Source organism: Haliotis asinina, chromosome 2 (assembly GCF_037392515.1).
Source record: "Haliotis asinina isolate JCU_RB_2024 chromosome 2, JCU_Hal_asi_v2, whole genome shotgun sequence".
Lineage (NCBI taxonomy): Eukaryota > Metazoa > Mollusca > Gastropoda > Lepetellida > Haliotidae > Haliotis > Haliotis asinina.
The window spans coordinates 56,033,151-56,054,446 of record NC_090281.1 but is presented as its reverse complement, the minus strand read 5'-3'; the positions used below and the strand labels follow the sequence as shown (position 1 = coordinate 56,054,446).

Here is a 21,296-nt window from a genome sequence, read left to right as displayed (position 1 = left end):
TCACTTTTACAACTAACCTCCCACCTTACTCATGAGAGTACATCACCAACCAGATCTTCTTGACAGTTACTATGAAGTATGTATACAAAAACCCCTATTCTCAAATTGTACATATTATGACAGATGAATAATAACACTAAAAACAGGGCTAATGAGTATGAGAAAGGGTGTAACTCACCTGTATGTTGAGGTGGGAGATCATCCGCTCGTTGGCACGGTTGCGCGACTCGAGAGCCACCACATCGGCCGGGCGGCCGCCATCCAACATCCTGCTCATCCTCTCTATTTCCTCATCTCTTCCTTCAACCTGGAACACAACAACAAGACATTAACAACAAGACATTAACAACAACAAGACACAGTACAAAACCACAAAATTGTATCAAATAGTTGCTGAAAAATTTTCCATTCCATCTATCTCTTATTGTAATACTATGGCCCTAAATGCAACAAGTCTAGACTTTCTGAAAATTCCTCTCTCATTGGTCCCTCCCTCTATCTCGTTTCCATCAGAATGTTTGTGTTTTTTCTGTGGACTGGATTTAGCAGAGTAATTGTTGAACGTACACATCATGTAATTGATTATCACTGTCCAATGAGTCCCTAATTATCAGATGAAGGACAATGTCTGACAAGGTTCCATGTGGTATCCAGCTTTCTACTGTTATTTTGTGCTAACACAGTAACATTGGATCATTATTGAACTCTGTGCCACTTGAATTATGGCCTGATCAAGCCTGGGTTGGGAAATCATTGTGAACTGAACGCATCACAATAATCACCATATCTCATCTGCCCCTGGTGTCAATACACATAACTCCTTCCATGGATCTTAGTTTCCAGCTGATTACACTACAGGGCACTAACAATTACTTCCTGGGTATGAACTGGGAATCTGAGTGACATATTGACAGGGCCAGTGCTTGTGTAGTATGGCACCAGAACATGCCTGTTGGGAGATATTGACACAGGCCAACAAGTCTGTAATGTTGTACACACAGTAAGCATGCTGAAAGACTGACAGTAGTCCATGTTCTGTAGTACAGCACAGCGGACAAACATTCAGAGGGTGAGTGAGGTTGCTTTTACTCACTTTTAACAATTTTCCTGCAATATCACAGCAAGGGACACCAGAAACAGGTCTCACACATTGTGCCCATAGGGAATCAAACATGGGACTTCATAATGATGAGCGAACTCTTCAACCACTAGGCTACTCTACTGCTCTTGAGACAGATACTGATAAAGGGTAGCACACTTGTAGTATGGTACATGTGATCACCATATCAATTGGTCAGAAATCTGACCGTTAATGATTTGAGAGCAAAAACAACTCCAGCACAGAACACAACAGAACAGAGTGCGGGTCAGTAGTTAAACAGACCTCCTGTGGTCCTGGCTATGGGATCAGGACGCCATATCTATAAAGGTACAGGTCATTGTTGATCTGCGACAATATTAATTTCACTGATACCCCGACTGTAGCCAAAGACAATCTAACATTGTGTAAATACTTGACTACTTTATGTGAACTTCACTGGTATCAGAAATGACATATACTTTCACAATACATAATCAGAAAAGCAACACCATCTATTTCACAGCAGATGCAGAATAAAACTATAATGGAAGACAATCCTTGACCTGAGTAAAACCTTTTTCTGCCACCACTGCCATGATACATGCTACCACCATCTGATGCACAACACCGAACAGAGATAAATTTTACTACCATCAGTGAGGCATGCAAAACACAAAGCTCGTCTTTTGTGAGTGTGTGAAGTACAATGGGCCGATTGATTTGCTGGTCCCCAGCTTGATCAACCGGTTACAAATCACAAAATCAATCTTACCAACTTCTCTGGCACTGTACGTACGGCTTCAGGTTATCAAACCCACCATGGACATTTCAGTATCAGCATGTAGTTTCATAATGCCACAGATTTAAGAGACAATGATGAAAAATTAATTCCAAATTCACCTGAATAAGGAAACAGGGTTATTGTTTAGCCTGGATATGAGAAAGCTATTTCACACTATCAATTTCTACAACTAATCCCATTTTGTACAGGTGAAGCTATTGTCAAGCTACTTGTAGTGAATTCTTTTACAACCTCAGGTTATAAATAAATCAATACTAGGAAATTTCTATGGCATGCATTTACTGGGCACACAGTGGCAGCAAGATGGTAAACATGGTGACTGCAATATCAATATTCTACACAAAGTTGTGCAAAAACAAACAATTTTTGCCATTCACAAAAAACCTCGAGTATTCATTGGAACAATAAAATGTTGATCTACGGATTCCTTTAGATAGAGTCTTGCTGCATTACCTTCTAAAAGCATCTTTTATTAAACAGTTAGTATGGGAAGAAAATTAGGCAGTTGGAGAAACAAAAATACTTTACTTATAGCATAACATTTTGGAAACCAGTTTAAAAGTTTATGTACCTATAAATACTTTGCCCATCTGCTTCTGAGTTAAGCTGACCTGAAGTGTGAACTTCCTATTTCAGCTAAGTTACTTACATGTTTCTTTCTTAGTTGACAATGATTCAATAACAGTCTGAATCATAAGTATGAATCATTTCCTGTCACAGACTGCCTTCATTACCAGTTTAATTCCTTGTACATGCATAATGTACATGTCTATATGATGCATAAAGTGTAACTGAAATGCCTTTGGCATCTGTTCCCACTGAGCCAATAAATTCTAAACCTATCGTAGTAAGAATTAGTACTGTCTGTAAGTTAAGATTAAAGTACTTACTTTGCAAAAAATACACAACAGAAATGTTAATCTACATATTCCTATTGATGGGGTCTTGCTATTTGTTGAAAAATATGCTACCACAAATATTACTGAATAAGGACATGTACTTCAATCAACCAGCTTAATTCCCTGTCTGTAAATGGTAATTGATACACAGGTTGTCATGCAGTACAGCATGCCACAGTCATATCCTACATCGTACCATGACAAACAAACAGCCATCATACAACAGCTACATTTCTCATTATCAGATTAGAACTAACTGATTTAGTTCCAGGCCCACCAATATCCTGTAGTCAGCTGTGCACTTGGGTTCCTGTCATGCTTACTCAAACGGAACTGCCAATCTGCACTCGACTCTGGAGTTCTTTACCTCCTAGATTAGAGAGCAAGTCTGGACATATCACAACACGTACTTGAAATAGTATGGAGAAAGGAGTGGAGCTGTTACAATCACTCAGCTTGCTTACAGACATGCATGAGTATTGATCTGACCAAAGATGTCTCGAGTTACATATAGAACGACATATTTATAGACTATTCATTCAAGAAAAAAAAAATTGTCTAAGAGGAGTCATTGATTTCTCAGGAAATATTTTTTCTTACAAGTTATGGGAGAGGGCCATTAGGGACTTTGGACATAAATATTCAATAAAAAGTTCAAACTCAAATAGTATACATATAATATTCATGCAAGATATTCACAGCCACTGTAATGCTTTTTCTGAACCCAAAACAGTTCATTAACACCTACATGATGATCTACTTTCAAGAATCAAAGTTGCAGGGAAAATATTTGCAACTTGTTAACTTGCTTGAAAAAATCAGTGTTTGTTTAAGATAGACATGTACATCATGCTTATGGTCAGAAGATACAATAACAACATTGATGACAGACATTTTGTCTAAGAAATAAAGCAATCACATTTAAATATACATATCTACAAACGCTATAATATGTAATACCATAAAGGAATTAAGAACAAGTCTTAACTTCAAAGCTAAGAGGATCTAGACTTGTCCAATCATTCTAGTCTCAGTATTGACTCTGTTTCTAATTTATTCTCTTGGGTCTTGGAGGCAGACTTACAATATGCCAGGTTAGCATTATATGTATAAGTTAACATTACAATGATGAGATGAACATAAATTCTTTCCTCCTGCAGTTACTTCACACAAAACTAAAAAAAACATGTTCACAGCAAAACAACCATTCTCTTCCCACATTGGTTACTTGTCACATCTTCCTGTGTAGCCTCTGATCTAATACGACCCTTTCATGGTGTGACTATTCATGACTTGTGATTGGAGGCAATCAGATTTAGTAGTGCAATCAGTGACCTTGTTTCAAAAGTGATTGTTCGAAAGATCTCAGTAATTTCCGGATGCATCATGAAAACTAGAACCTCTTCCTGAGCGTGATACTCAAATGTTTCTTCTAGACAGAACTCAGATATGTCATTTTTGTTTCTCCACATTGCTTGCATTTGTCAAATTGAATCTAAGTCGATGTAACACGTGTTCTGAGTGGACAGAAAAGGGAGATAAATCTGCTGCCATTTTTTGCCGCTAGGGGATTTTAAGAGGACCGCGAAATATGGCGGCATTAGAACCGAGGTTCGTAGGAAGATATGACAAGTAACCTCTGTGGGAAGAGAATGGAAAACAACAATCTTCAATAAAACATACTTACTCATCTCTTTAAACATATATGAAAGTTTCCACCAATGTCATAAGTCATTTAATACAAAGCAATGACTTTGTGACAAGAGTTCCTCCAGATCACAATTATCATCTAATACCCAGCACCAAAGCCCTGACTTACATGGGTGAGTAAAGCTGTACACAGTGAGGTAATACTGGGCTTTGTCCCCAACAGTACACCTGCTGTAGGCGGTAGAACCTGCCTAACTCTTGTCTGCCATTCAATCCGGCGTGAACAACTAAGACCATTGACTGACTTGTGTACAATAGTGTGACATAATACCCAGGGTAACTATCAAGTGTGGCTCAGACATCTTGTAAAGCCAGGGTCCACCTACTTGCCAAACATTCAATGAAGTACTTAACAATGATTGTGAGATAATTCATAACTGGCAAATAGTGGTTGTTGTCAGGGTACAGTCATGTTAATAAGATTTCTTCACATTTAGGGCTTGACTTTAAGTAGTAAAAAGTTCCTCAGCTAGCAAAGGACAGAATATTATATGCATCAAATATACTCCCATTAACAAAACAAATGTCTAAATACTGAAGAAAATGTACAAAAGGAACAATACATAAAACTTGAGACAAACAAACCTGGAAACAACCTGTCTATATTTGGAAATATAACTGGATATACATTTTGTATACTGAACAGGAAAAGAAATGCATCAGCTTGAAGTGATGAATAAGACTGTCATAGCCAAATCAATAATTCTAATCATTATACCCCAACAGACAGAATATTCACATGTATTTCTGCCAAATTGCTGCAACTTGCATCACGAAACGCAAACTTGATCAAACCATATAAATCTCCATTTGACTGGCTATAATTGTTGAAGGACTCACAGGTATGGATAACACTATACATGACATAGCCAACACAACAAAATGTAAATCAAACTCTGTGTTAATACACTATATCAATATTGACAACAATATCTGAAAGCCTGTTTCAACAATTGCTATCAAGATGAAAGCAGATGTCAACCTCACTATCCCATGGAGCAATATCCCTGGGCACAAATCACTCCACAGTGAGTAACATTGTGTGGACACTATACACACAAACATATGTGTAGATTTTAGACTACATAAATTATATCCCTCAATAGAACAGGTGTTCCTTCCTTACAAAAAAGCATATCCTATCAGTTGTATTCTGACAACCAAAAGAGAGACACTGCGTCAGTGTTGTTTACAGTGGTTGCAAAATTTCATGAGGACGTTTTCACAATTTAGGTACTGCAATGTCTATTGTTCAGCAAGATTCTGAAATAATATAGGGTCTATGATATCAGTGTAGTGATTGACAGCATGACAACCCACGCAATTAGGTTAGAGAGACATACCATCCCCCAAGTCATTGAATCTACAATTTCAAGCTGCTGGAGACTGATAACTTTACCCTGATACACTATGGGTGCAGCCCTGAAACCTGAAGGTTTTCAAACTACCAAAATCAGTACCACTGCAAATGTTTTTCAGTCTGTCTGTTCAGGTATTGAGACTGTACTGGAAAGGTTGGACATTGTGCAAAAATCTGTAGCAAAAAGGTTTGAGAGTGCACTGGTATCTTTATGCAGCACCAAATATCCATTCAGCTCTCTGTACCCTTATGGAAAACAAACCTGACATGACAAACAGACACCTTACCTACTTATAATGCTCTATCACTCCTGAGACACAATTAATACCAAGAACTAGCGTATGTGCATAGAGTCAAGGTATGTGATTGGTCCATCTAACAGACCAAAACCCATGCTTTGTATCCACTCACCTCTCTACAACACTTTCACAGACATAGCATTTTATCAAACGAATTAGTGCCTGCAAGAATAATAACACTTTCGTCAACAAAATGACACTGATGAACGAACAACATCCACAAACATAGCCAGTGATGCTGGGGACCAATCAGGTGATGACTTGTGGTGTGATGAATTTGTAAATAGTCTTGTGACTTCAATCAGATGATACTATCTGCATCTGATTCCTTGTTATGAGTGAGTGAGTGAGTGAGTGAGGTTTTAAGCCACTTTTAGCAATATTCCAACAATATCACAGCGTGGGACACCAGAAATTGGCTTCACATATTGTACCCATGTGGGAAATCGAATCCAGGTCTTTAGTGTGAAAAGCAAACATATTTAGAAAGACTTCTATCAAGTGGTGGTTATATATGTGGTGACATCAACTGACTGCTTCCATGCTAGGGGAATCGAACCGTGGTCTTCGGTGTGATGAGCGACCGCTTTAACCACTACCCCACTGTCCACTTCTGCAGAGTGACAAGCATGCACTTACTAACTTCAACTAGTATTTACAAATAGTCTTTCAGAGTAACAGGACATTGGGTTCTGTAAGTTTCAGGGCTCTGTCTGACCCAATGAAAATTCACAGGACTCAAAAAATAAAAATTAAACACACATTTCACATTTAACATTTCTTATGATAAGCATTAAAATTATCAACAAAGAAGTGTGACATGTCACGTGTAACAACTTCAGTCACAGTGATAAACATACAGACACAGGGCCAGGCGGGTTGTAGACTTCTTTTGTACCCTCTGCGCATCTGCTGGATTTGTCAGAGGGTCTGACTCTATTTGTGAACACTGTTCAACTAGTCACCACATTTACTTGTTTCCATTTTCATCACTGAAGCCTACAATGTAAGGCTATTTTTTCCTGCATTGATACATACAGAAGTCTCACAACATCCAGTTCACAAAACAACCTGTCTGAACTTAAGTTAAAGCAACAGTCTTATCACCAACCCCATAGACTGATAAGTTGTTTTTCAAAGAACTTCCCCTCCATCATGCTGCCTTTCATGTCAAGTACATACCAGTTACAACAATTTATCAACAAGAGCCACAGACATATATCTCACATCGTAACCCTCAAGTACGACCTACAATCTCAAGGCTCCCTGGGACTCCTCCAGTGCTGTGATCAATAGGCAGGTAAGTCCACCCATCTCCGAGATCGATGCACTTGTAGTTATCCTTTCAGCACTACGGCTTTTATCTTACAAAATCGAGACATGGCACGACACTGTGGACACTTTCATGGATAAACTATCTCAATAATTAATTCATCTGTTCTGGGGACTGGTATTGATTTGGAATATGTTCAATCTATTATTGACAGAATGGGGTTAAATAGGATCAGATAAAAACATACCACATCTCGAGTGTGAAAGTGTTGAGTTGGCAGTAATGAACATATACCAGCAACTGATCCCAACACGGATTCTTTACACAGCATAGCTGGTCCAAACTGTGTCATTTAGCCCTGGTTGTCAGTAAGGAATGCTTTGACGACAGTTGTAAAATACAAGGATAAAGATCATTGTAAAACATCAGGATACATGAAACAATACCTGGTTGTGTTGACGCAGACCATGTATGGCTTTACAAGGTGTTAATAATTATTCCTTCCACAGGGCTTGATTTATTGCTTTGTTACTTGCACAGGTGTAACCCAATATTACAAAGTGAAACCTAGGTATTAGTCGACCATCCACCAGGTGCAAGTCAGTTTTAAGTGGGTAAACTTCTGAATGAAACATCTAAATAAATTGGGCTCTGCTTCCATAATAATCTTCACACACTGTACCCATGTGGAGAATTGAACCAACATTGACGACATAATTTTGTCATATGCTTTGATTACCAAACTTCTGTACTAGAAATAAAAGGCATGTTTTTCATCCCCCATCCACTACTTATCTTGGAGATGTATGTCACTTTGCCTTAGAGATATAAGTCACTTGTCTTAGAGATGTAAGTCACTTGTCCTAGTGAGTGAGTGACATAATCCTTATCATCACATCAGCAATAATTCAGCCATACTGTTACAAGAGCAATTAATTATCAGGTAATCATAAAACAATATCATTATAAGAGAACCAGCAACTGTAGGTAGATCACCACACTCAGGACCATGGGGACTTACAGTACCTTTGCTACCTGCATGGACCGTAGTTGGATTTGGACCATCCCTTCAGCTGCTGGTGCACTTATCTTAGAGATGTAAGTCAAAGCCATGCCAAAATATTTTAAAAGTAAGTATTAACATGTCATCACCAGGGTCCACCGATAACCCTGAATCTCCACAGCTAATCACCATTGTTTAACAGGATGTGCGTATTGCTGTACTTTCCTTTGAATGATACCATGCTGCATTAAAACTGAAGACAACAGCTCAACATGCACCTGTTTAGTATTTACCTGATGCCAAGAGAAAAATAACCCAGTTATATCATTCACTGGCTCCAGCTCATTAACAGTGTATTATCTCTATGCAAACATTGCCTCTAACTGTAAACTTTGTTGTCTGTACAAATTTCATATCTTGATTGAAGAAAATGAGAAGTTAAACACAATGCTCTTCAGAAAATACACCTATACTAAACATGACATGACTGACAAAGTCATTACCATGAATCCCAAGACTCGGAAATATTCTCTCAGATGAGCAGAAAGTAAGAAACTTTATAGACAACAACTTCTTTATTACATATGATGCATTGTTTTGGAATAGATTCTTACACCATTGTCAAGCAAGAATGACTCATCATCGTATATAATCTAGAAGTTGTTATCCATAGAGTTTCTTTCTTTTTTATTACTGACCAACTTCTAAAATGTCAATCAAACAGATCCGGATAGTAGACCTGTAATAAGTCATGAGGGTCCATTTTACTGAAGACGAGAATACATGTTCAGGGCAGTATTCTAGCCCCATGGACAATCAGAATGTATTCCACTACTTCTGGTGCTCCTTGTCAACATACCTAGTCTGAGCTGAATGAAGTCTACAGCACACAGACCCATGTACCTGGTAACAGCCCCCAACTGAAGTATCTGGTATTGTATGTGCACAACTAACCTGGGAACACATGCATTACCTACTTAATTAGTACAGATTACCTGCCACTAATGTACATAATAGTTACCTTAACGAGCACCCAGTAAATAGACTAACCAGTTTGATGTCTAAGTGATATCAATTGTATCATTAGGTGGCTAATCCAGTTTGGTTGTTAAGTGTGCACATTAAACATGGAACTACGTTTCGTTATTATCTACTCTGCTGGATAATTATTTTGTTGGCACTGATAATTGTCTGCCAAAATCCCTGATCAGTTTGCGGGGTTCAATTTAGTGCTTTGTTACTTGCACAGGTGCAACCCAATATTACAAAGAACAACATACTTATGAATCTTAGCTTGCACAAGGTGCAAGTCAATTTTTGAGAATCATATTACTTTCCCTCCCTACAATACTAACGCCCTTAATGAGAAACAAGTCTAAATTTCTCTAAGTTCAGCTTATCTGGTCCCCTGGGGGTCCTTTTCAATTTCAATGTGTGTTTTTTTTGTTACAATCCAGATTATATACATATATATTTAGAGACTAAGCCTTAGTCTATAATAAGAGGGACAATACAAAAGGCTAACCATAACAGATGAATGGCTTTTGAATCAAATAAAGACAGTGAGTTCAACATACACAGACAGCCATATCATAGTCTGAGTCTCTGAAATACATGTAACACCAGTCACCAAAACAAAAGCATTTTAATATATCTAATGATATGGTACAGTCTTAGCCAAACCCATTACCAAGTTAGAATAAAACTGACAAATAAAAAAGTTTCTTGAATCATCTGTTGTAACATTCATCCAACCCTATATCTCAAATCTGTCTGTTATTAACTTAAGCTTTACTGGTGTCTGGAAATATATCATTATTGATAGTCTGATATTCAATTGGTCATCCATACCAGGTTGAATAAACAATTCTGTCTTTATCACCTTTATGTGTGGACTTGAGATAAGGGGGGTAATAAATCAAGCCTCTACAAGCCCCTTCCTTATCAACCCCAGGCTTTCCAGGGTAATGCAGTATATTGCACAGCTATCTTGGCGCAATATTACCTGACGAAATAGGTTAAATTTCAAAATCTTGAACAATATCAATTTTCAAAACTCAAAATACTTTCATAAACAAATTACTGGAAAAATGCATATTGTAATAAGAAAACACATGTAGGTCTCGTAATTTAGCTGAAAATATGTCAAAGACCACAGATTCTTTCAAAATACTAACTTTAATTTGGAATACCATGACAGATGAACTTAATCAAAATGAATTTCTTCAGTGATTTTTTTTAAAAACAAAATTATGTTGAATAGTATAGTTTTCAATAAATACTGTATTATACATCATTTATGTCTGATATCTAAACCTGCAATTTCTTAATCGAACCATTGCTATATGTCTGTAATTGACGTGTCATGAATTTTTAACTCTCTCTTTATCTTGCCTTTAAGACAAGTGATGAAGTTCTTGACTTTACATTATCAGGCACAAAATCCTCTGTTCATTATTAACCAGTCTAAACGTACATCGGGTGATAACAGCAATTTTCACTTGTGCAGATACTAATACCCACAGGGCATCAATGTAATTATAGGACAACAACAGATCTCATTATCACCAAACAGCTTTGTTTCATCTGTCGATCCAATCGTGCCAACAGGCACAACTGGCAATTACAGCCACAGAAGTAGTCACACAACAAAAAAACCCCCAGTCAACATGCAAGCTTGGGATGAGTTGAACTGTCAATACCTGTCAACTGGTCAATATGGACAATAGCACCACGGGGGAGATACGACTGTTATACTAACCTTAGAGATAACGGTTGGTCATGAGTTGGTTGAACCGTGACAGTTTAAATACACTTGTTCCACCCCAACAATTTCTTCAGACAAGCTATGACTCGTGATAGTATCTGCAAACACTTTAAGCTACATTCACTTGAGCTTCGCGCCAATTTCCGACTTCAAATCAGCCAGCCCATGTGTCATGTCCGAACATGCCTGTCAATTGCCGGGTGTAGGTTAATGTAATCTACAGCAGTACAAGAAGCTATTGATGTTATTAACCTAACCCAGCAGTGTATGCAGCTTAGACTGGCCCAACACACAGAATATAGAAACTTGCAAAACTCTACTCTGGTGAAATTATAGTAAATATGATTATTGACCCACCTGAATGAAAGAAGTATCCGTGTGAGGTGTGCTGGTCCTCTGCAGTCCACTGACTGGCGACCCTTGTAAAGCAGTGAAGGAGATTTGTTTTAGCCTCCCCTGCAGACCAACACACTAGGTACACCCGAGTCTGATCACAATATACCCCCACCTTTGTTGTCACATAACCCCAGATAATGCCTAATTAATTCAATTCTTTCTCTGACTGACAGCCAGTTCAATTACCTTGGCCCCGCCTCCATGGATTTTCAGCCAATCAGTGGGAGCCAAACTCACTTGCTCACTGACCCAGCAGATTGGAATTTGACCTCTCATGGTTGCTAAGCTTTTAGCGTACATGGCAACAGGTGAGTAGACTGGCTGTGTTAAGAGGGACAGCCATGTTCAGGAGAAATACCTATTAAAAACAACCCTATCACTCCCGTCTGGATAAGATTAACACAGTGATCAATAAATAAAATATTTACAAGACCTGCTATTCAATGAATGTCGCTCACAGCACCTATGACATGGGGAACTGTTTAGTAAGGGAAGCAAATTTAAATATCCACTAGCTGGTATACCTGCCGAAACAGGCATCAGATCTGGAGGCAAAACTTGACTATACCTCACAAGTATATCTGACAGCAATGAATGGCAGCAGACACTTCAGGTTGACCCCAGGCTGAGAAACCTTTAGATACGACACAAAAACTGCTCCAATGAAAGCACTAGAGTTGTTGTAAGGAGTATGTTAATTACAGAAATATCAAAGCAAGTTTCACAGAGATTTTCACAACAACAAAACATGGTGGTCATGAAAGGGAAGGACAGAAACATGACACATGATAAACCTAATATTTTTTCAGAACATGAAGTTAATTAGTGGACACTGAAACAAGTTCTTTCCAATGTGGCATGTCAGTCAGAAAATGACTTCTCAAACACTTATTTGACAAATACATATAAATATACGTGTAGTGGTTCAACCTCTTTCACAGTCACCTCCTTACAATAGCCATCCACAAGTGTAACATCATACGCTTGTGACAGGATGAAATATTTGTAAATATTCTGCGTTTTTATTCTTTAGTTTTAACTGAATTAGATATTCAGTTTAGCATATTTTTAAACACTATATACTTCACGCTCCAGTTTCTCTAACCCCTTTCTCTCAGCTTACAATTACACTGAGCACTGCCACACAATAGCCAGCCCAAGCGCGCCACTTAGCGTCCCTTTGTCATAAACTTTGTCAGCTTACTAGCTGTCCCCTGTTTAAAGTTTGTTGTCTATTAGCAGTTGAGTTTTAACATTTCTACTGGTCACAAAGCTGTCGGGATCACTTCCAGAGGTTAGTCTCTTTCAATACATTTTATGGTTGTACATATTCATGTCATGCGTACAGTGTATATATGCTTTGATAATTTGGCTGCTTTGTCATATTGTAGGTATTGAGTAGTTTGTGATAATTAGTTGTTTTGCAGATTGCAATAAACCATGAGTTTAATTATTTACAAATGGTAAATAATTCGGTAAGTGATATACATGTACGATGTGTAAATGCGTGATGAGTGAATGTGTACATAGATATTTGTGTTCTATGTATGAATTAAAGTATACTAGTATATGGAATCTGCTATCAATTAAGTATTGAGGCAATGTGTATGAAATGGCTCAGCAACGATGATATTCTGTAAATGGTTATATATATACACAGATTGTATTAATGACTGATATTATCTATCAGCATATACTTACGTTGTACTTAAAGGATGTTTTATTTGTTTCAGGGTTTTTTCTACATGAGTATAAATAAAGGCCATATTGCGAACACCACCGTGTCTGTTCATATATTGAGACAGTTTCGGTTTCAATGGAGCCCCCAGTGAGGAACATGGCCTACTAAGACACCATCATCTGCGTATTCATCCCTCGTTCACTACAAGTGTTATGACGTCACTCTCGGAGACCTAAGATGCTGTTAAAGGCGTGAGAGACATCTTTGTGTGTTATTCAGAAAGACACTTTATACTGTGCTTCATGTGAACTGCCAGTCGTCACATAACCAAAGAACGTGCCGGTGCTCAGTTCTTTGACTGTACAATCATATTTCCTAACTTTGCTTTATGCATACTATTGATAGTAATGTAGCCTTAAGGTACACCACCCGGGTTTAACTATACTGTTTACCTTGTTGTAAACCTTGTCAATTGATATCACTACATGTTGTACGTACAAATACTGTAGATTCGGGCCCTAGTTGAACTTTCTTGGGTATAATATGCTGATAATTTTGCCGTGCCTCAGAGCATAAACTGGTTCATATACATTGTAGTGTCTTTCAGTGAGCGCTCACATTTATGGTATTTTGCTAGAAAGAAATTTACATATTCCTTTTCTGTGTGGTGCCCTGTGAGTGAATGAACAATGACTGAGAATATGATGTTGGTTTGCGTGTATGATTGATGTGAGATACAAAACTTCACATTGAAAACCTTGCAAAAATAAACAACTAAATATTTAACCAGATAAGTTTCATCATGTAGGGTTGGTGTTGTGTTCCAAGGTCAGTAGTGGCATTATTATTGTCTTTTGCAAGTGAAATTATACCATATCGTTCATTTACTTGCATTACGTGTACCTTCTTGTGTCAGTAGGGATTTGCCTTGTTTGCTGGGTCTATTCTTAAGGCATTGCCATAGTGTTCCCTCCTTTCTGTTTCCATGCCCTGCGCGCGTAAATATACATTGCATATAGACTCAAGCACAACCGTCAACTCTGTTCTTTATATTTGGTCTCTTTGATTTGTGTGAAATATTAACAGCTTGTTAATGGTTTAGTTATTCGGCCATTATATTCCAGGTGTCTCGCCCATCTTTCGATGTCATTACCCCAGGTGTACGCTCTCATTTGTATCATGCGCTTGTTGTTCAGTACATCCTGAGTGTACACGTACATTTTCATATTTCCACCTGCTTTTATCGGCATATCCCGATTCCGGTTATTTACACAACATTAACGTTGTTTTCCCACATCACTTGTCTTCATTTTTTTTTTTCTTTCGCCATCATGAGTAAACCTCTACCCGAAGAGTTTGAGAAACTAATATCATCCTTTCAGGCTCTTGGTACCTGGCCTACTGTTGATAATGCAGAGGACTTGGTGAAGTGGATGCGAGCATACACTCAGACCAAGGTGAAGGTTGAGGATGGTGAATCCACCCTGCCTTCTAACTCTGGTACTCCGTCTAATTCAAATAGTTCAGGCGCTCAAGCACCTGTTACATTAGCTCAGGCGGCAAAAGTCCCATCTTTTTCTGGTGACAAGAAGGGCGAAACATCTTTTGATGTTTGGAAGTACCAAGTCGAGTGTTTGATTCAAAACAAGTCTTTTTCATCACAAACTGTTGCAAACATAGTCCAGCAATCCCTGCGTGGTAGGGCAGCCACGGTTGCCATGTGTCTTGGTCCTGAGGCTGACATCAAACAACTTATTTCCAAGCTAGATTCTACTTTTGGTAGCGTAGATACGGGTCAGTCACTTCTGGCTAATTTTTATAGCTCACGTCAAGAGACCACAGAGGAAGTTACGGCATGGGCATGCAGGTTAGAGCATTTACTCATTCAAGCAGAGACACAAGGCCCTCTTCCCCAGTCAACCAGGAATGAGATGCTCCGTACACAGTTGTGGTCAGGGTCCAAGCCAGAACTCAGAGATCAGACAGCTCACATCTATGATCAAGGAAGCACTTTTGATGACCTCCTCAGAGCACTGCGGAGAGCTGAAGTGGACTTGCAACAGAGAGGAGCTGGAGCTAAGAAGAAGATTTCAGTTCCTAGTATGGCCGCTGTAAACCCACAGGACACTGAAATGAAGGAGATCAAAGGGATGCTCAGACAGTTGTCTGGTGAAGTTGCGGAACTGAAGAAGCAACAGAGTCACCCATCGTATGTTTCCCCTGATCCTTGGATGAACCGAAACCCAGGACCCATAGGACCATCAGCACATCAGCAGCCTCAGTCTCAACAGTATTGGTCACCATCTCCAGGATTGCCACCACGGTACCAGGACTCCAGGAATCAACGACCATCTAAGGATTCCGTAACTGGAGAGCCAATTTGTTTCCGATGCAACCAGCCGGGACATCTACAGTATGGTTGCCGTGTAATACTTGACCACAGACGCACTTTAAACAGGAAGAAACCTATGGGACGGGGCAGGCCATAGGTTATAGGAAGACGCGCCCCATCACTAATCAGCAAGCTGCCAAGCTGGTGGGTCAACCAAATGAGGGGACAGTTTTCATTAATGGAGTTAAAGCCACAGCTCTTTTTGATACAGGCTCCACTGTGTCAACTGTCTCCCACAGCTTTTATACAAAACATCTATTGGATATTCCCATTAAACCTTTGGATGTATTCTTGCAGATTGATTGTGCAGATGGACAACGTCTCCCATATTATGGCCACATTGAAGTTGAATTGAGAGATACAGGAGCCATACCCCCACTTCCATGTATCCTACTAATTGTTCCAGACACATCCTATAACTCAACAGTCCCTGTGTTACTTGGTACTAACATCTTGTCCTCTTGCATGGACACATGCAAACAACAGTATGGAACTCGTTTTCTCCAACAGGCAGATATTCATACAGCCTGGTACATGGCTTTCCGGAACATGATGCTTCAGGAGAAGGAACTGGCAAGAAACGATTACTCACTCGGAAAGGTTAGAAGCGCTGAGACTGAACAACTGATAATACTACCCAACACTGAAAGAGTTATTTCAGGATATATAACCAAGCCTCTTGTTTATAAGGATACGTGCGCAATGATACATCCGACTATTGGATCCACGATACCATCTGATCTCGATATAGCACCAACTGTCATCAACTACCATTATGACGACAAGATTATGGTACAAGTACACGTTGCTAATGTAACAACAAGGACTGTGGCCATTCCACCCCGTGCAGTTTTGTGTGAACTCCAAGTCGTCAAGGTTGAATATCTTCCCCATAGTGAAAGCCAAGGTGAAGGCCAAGATGTAATGAATCTCATGGACTTCAGGGAAGCAGCAGTGACACTCAAAGAGTTGGAAATTGGCAAGCAGGTTATCTCACAATATTTGGATGTATTTTCCAATGGTGAGACAGACTTAGGACATGTCCCGAATGTTAAGCACCGGATTGACCTTGAGGACGAGCGACCTTTCAAGGAGAGACACAGAAGAATTGCACCATCAATGTATCAAGAAGTCAAAGAACACCTACAACAATTGCTGGCATGTGGAGTTATCCGACATTCGTACTCTCCATGGTCATCTAATGTGGTTCTAGTCAGGAGAAAGAATGGAAAACTACGCCTATGTGTGGACTTCAGACAGTTGAACCGTCGGACCATCAAGGACTCATACTCTCTACCACGAATAGAGGAGATGTTCGATGCACTAGCAGGATCAAGATATTTCAGCACACTGGACATGAAATCGGGATATCATCAGGTAGAAATTGAGGAAACCCATAAGGAGAGAACAGCTTTTACTGTAGGTCCTTTGGGATTCTTTGAGTATAATCGCATGCCATTTGGTCTCTGCAACAGCCCTGCAACATATCAACGAGTCATGAATGAATGCTTTGAAGGACTACACCTTAGAATATGTCTTATCTATATGGACGATATTATCATCTTCTCCAGCTCATACGAAGAACACCTAGAACGGCTTGAACAAGTCCTCAAACGATCCAGAGAGACGGGAATGAAGCTAAGCGCTGACAAGTGTTCTTTCTTTAAGAAGAAGATTAAGTTTCTTGGCCACATTGTGTCTGAAGATGGAATTGAGGCAGATCCTGACAAGATACAGAGGATTAAGGACTGGCCTACACCCGTGAACCCTGATGAAGTGCGCAAGTTTCTTGGGTTTGCCGGTTACTACAGGAAATTTGTCAAAGATTTTGCTAAGATTTCCAAACCTTTATCTGCTTTGATACCAGCTACAAAGACCAAGGCACGAAGGAAAACCAGTCAAGCCCACAAACCAGACAAGCCATGGCAATGGGGACCACAACAGGATAGTGCTTTCAAGACACTCAAGACATGCCTGTTAACACCACCAGTCCTTGGATATGCAGATTATACTAAGCCCTTTGAGGTTCACACTGATGCCAGTAGCCATGGACTGGGGGCTGTCTTGTACCAAGAACAGAATGGATTGAAGAAAGTCATCGGTTATGCAAGCCGTGGGTTGAACAAGGCAGAGAGCAACTATTCAGCACACCGTTTAGAGTTTCTAGCTTTGAAATGGGCAGTGACGGAAAAGTTCAAGGATTATCTGTATGGTAACACCTTCCGTGTTTATACTGATAATAACCCTCTGACCTATGTGCTTACTTCTGCAAAGTTGGATGCTACAGGTCATCGCTGGCTGGCAGCCTTATCAGCATACAACTTTGATATCGTCTACAGACCAGGACTCAATAATGCAGATGCTGATGGTCTTTCCAGGCTACCAGGAATAGAAGCTGAAAGACAACAGATAACATCGGAATCAATACAGGCTGTGTGTAACGTTTCACAGGACCATCCTTTGGTGCACAGTCTTTGCTTTTTAGCAACGCCAGATCTATCAAGCCTAGAAGATCATCCCGGAAAGGACCTTGAAGTGATGACAGACAGAGACTGGAGAAAGGCCCAGGCTGCAGACGACGTTCTTAGGCCATGGATTAACTTGATAAGGATTAACAGAAAGCCAAAGCGACAAGATTATCCCCCTTGTCAAGCCAATACTGTTATCTACAGGAACTTTGACAGTCTAGTTCTCCAAAATGGAATCCTTTGCAGGAAAACTAACGTCAACGGCCAAGAACGACAACAGCGTGTTTTACCATCAGCCATGGTTGAAAATGTGCTCAGAGGACTTCATAATGATGTAGGACACCCTGGAAGAGAGAGAACCCTGTCGCTTGTCAGAGATCGTTTCTTCTGGCCAGGCATGGCCAAAGACGTAGAAGACTGGATCCGGAGATGTGACAGATGTTTAAGAAGGAAGTCTCCCACCAATGCACGTGCTCCTCTAGTCAACATCACCACCACCCAACCTTTAGAGCTTGTCTGTCTTGACTTTTTAACTTTGGAACCGTCAAAGGGAGGCCACCAGAATATTCTCGTTATCACAGACCACTTTACGAGATATGCACAAGCTATCCCAACTAGGAATCAAACTGCCAAAACTACAGCAGAAGCCTTGTTTAAGAACTACATAATGCATTATGGGATCCCAAAGCGTATCCATAGTGATCAAGGAGCAAACTTTGAGAGCCAACTTATGAAGGAATTGTGCAATCTCTTGGGAATGGAGAAAAGCCGAACTACATCTTATCATCCCATGGGTAACGGTATGGTTGAACACTTCAACCGGACTCTGCTTAACATGTTGGGAACTCTCCAACCAGACAAGAAAGCAGACTGGAAGACCTATGTAGCTCCGCTTGTCCACGCCTATAACAGCATCCGGCATGAGTCAACAAATCAGTCTCCATTCTTCCTTATGTTTGGTCGTGAACCTCGTCTTCCTATAGACCTTGCGTTTGGGATAGAGACCAACAAGAGTCACCAGTCTCTTACAGCTTATTCAGAGTCTCTTAAGAAGAAGCTTCAGGAAGCATACACTCTGGCATCCAAGGCATCAAGGAGAGCCCAAGACAAGCAGAAGGCCAGCTATGACTTGAAGACGAGAGGAGCCACAGTCCAAACAGGTGATCGAGTTCTGGTAAAGACATTAGCCTTTGATGGTAAACACAAGTTGGCTGATCGATGGGAGGAAGATCCTTATGTTGTTCTCTTGCAGCCAAACCAGGATATCCCTGTGTTTGTTGTGCAAAGAGAATCTGGTGAGGGGAGGAAGAGGACGCTGCATAGAAACCACCTCCTGCCCATTGGATCAGTACCAGCGATCACGGAGAACAACAGCATACCAAGAGCCACGAAGCCAACTCCTAGACCAAGAAAGACACTGAACAAGACTGTAGAAGATGACAATCATGAGGATAAAGAGTCTGAGTATGATGCTCCATTCTTTTTTCCCACAGTTGCTGAGGATGTTACTATCATCAGTGAGGACACTGTGGAAGAGAGTGTGGCTACTTCAGAGACAACAGGTGACGATCTACAGTCTCTTGAAGTAGCAGGTGATGCTTCTGGTGGTGACGACCACGTATCTGATGACGAAAACAGCTCAGAAGTAGATCCTGCAAAGGAGCAACCATCACAGAACACGGAAGTGGAGCCAGAAGACTCAGTCAGAGATGATCTACCCCATCCTGCACCTCCCGATACTCATCCTCAACCCATACCTGCACCGAGAAGAACTGGCAGACTAACCAGGAAGCCTGCTTGGCAGACCTCGGGAGATTACGTAATGTGCCAGACTTCTGACCCGGATTGGCAACAGAAGAGTCGACGATTGGAACAGCTGGCAGCGACAGGCATTCTGGGGCACATCAGCACCAGTATCTCCAAGGCATTGCTTTCCCTTGTTGATGAAGAACCGGAATGACGAGGACGTCATTATTCAAGGGAGGGAAGTATGTGACAGGATGAAATATTTGTAAATATTCTGCGTTTTTATTCTTTAGTTTTAACTGAATTAGATATTCAGTTTAGCATATTTTTAAACACTATATACTTCACGCTCCAGTTTCTCTAACCCCTTTCTCTCAGCTTACAATTACACTGAGCACTGCCACACAATAGCCAGCCCAAGCGCGCCACTTAGCGTCCCTTTGTCATAAACTTTGTCAGCTTACTAGCTGTCCCCTGTTTAAAGTTTGTTGTCTATTAGCAGTTGAGTTTTAACATTTCTACTGGTCACAAAGCTGTCGGGATCACTTCCAGAGGTTAGTCTCTTTCAATACATTTTATGGTTGTACATATTCATGTCATGCGTACAGTGTATATATGCTTTGATAATTTGGCTGCTTTGTCATATTGTAGGTATTGAGTAGTTTGTGATAATTAGTTGTTTTGCAGATTGCAATAAACCATGAGTTTAATTATTTACAAATGGTAAATAATTCGGTAAGTGATATACATGTACGATGTGTAAATGCGTGATGAGTGAATGTGTACATAGATATTTGTGTTCTATGTATGAATTAAAGTATACTAGTATATGGAATCTGCTATCAATTAAGTATTGAGGCAATGTGTATGAAATGGCTCAGCAACGATGATATTCTGTAAATGGTTATATATATACACAGATTGTATTAATGACTGATATTATCTATCAGCATATACTTACGTTGTACTTAAAGGATGTTTTATTTGTTTCAGGGTTTTTTCTACATGAGTATAAATAAAGGCCATATTGCGAACACCACCGTGTCTGTTCATATATTGAGACAGTTTCGGTTTCACGCTTACTAATCAAACTGGGGATTGGGAGCTGTATATCCTCTGTGGGCAAATTTGGGAAACAATTATGCTGCATATTCTTTTGATCTTTTAAATGTTCCTTTCATGTGTTTTCATGGGTTTTGTGTTCATATTGTAATGTAAAACAAAGCATTAGAACTTTTTCCACCTTGAGAGTTGGTCCTGTCATGAGTGAAATACCTCTACAAGGCTATTATACTGGACAAAAAAGGTTAGGGATATAAGTTATTTATGTAAATTTTGAAATCATTAATAGTGATATTTTTTTTTATTGACACACTGATAAGATATCAATCATTAAAAAACCAATATCCCTAACCTATT

General features: G+C 39.7%; 2 protein-coding genes across 8 annotated transcripts in view; one reads left to right on the top strand and one right to left on the bottom strand.

Annotated features, from left to right (window-relative positions):
* The window catches only part of LOC137273947 (centrosomal protein of 135 kDa-like), a 51,182-nt gene that overhangs the window by 14,061 nt on the left and 15,825 nt on the right, over positions 1 to 21,296 (bottom strand). For 2 of the 7 annotated variants that reach the window (XM_067806861.1, XM_067806862.1), the window contains exon 5: positions 179 to 307. In XM_067806861.1, the coding sequence (XP_067662962.1) occupies positions 179 to 307 (129 nt within the window). Of the gene's footprint in view, positions 1 to 178; positions 308 to 3,039; positions 3,118 to 3,149; positions 3,207 to 4,601; positions 4,747 to 11,188; positions 11,211 to 11,551; positions 11,687 to 21,296 lie in introns of those variants that run through there. The other 5 variants (XM_067806863.1, XM_067806867.1, XM_067806868.1 and 2 more) reach the window with 5 other exon arrangements.
* On the top strand, positions 18,959 to 20,650 carry LOC137272718 (uncharacterized). Its single transcript, XM_067805102.1, has one exon. The coding sequence runs from the start codon at positions 18,967 to 18,969 to the stop codon at positions 20,089 to 20,091; it is 1,125 nt and encodes a 374-aa protein (XP_067661203.1). The 5' UTR covers positions 18,959 to 18,966; the 3' UTR covers positions 20,092 to 20,650.

Excerpts from the sequence above, each read along its gene's own strand:
- LOC137272718 (XM_067805102.1), top strand. The coding sequence starts at position 18,967 with ATGTTGGGAACTCTCCAACCAGACAAGAAAGCAGACTGGAAGACCTAT.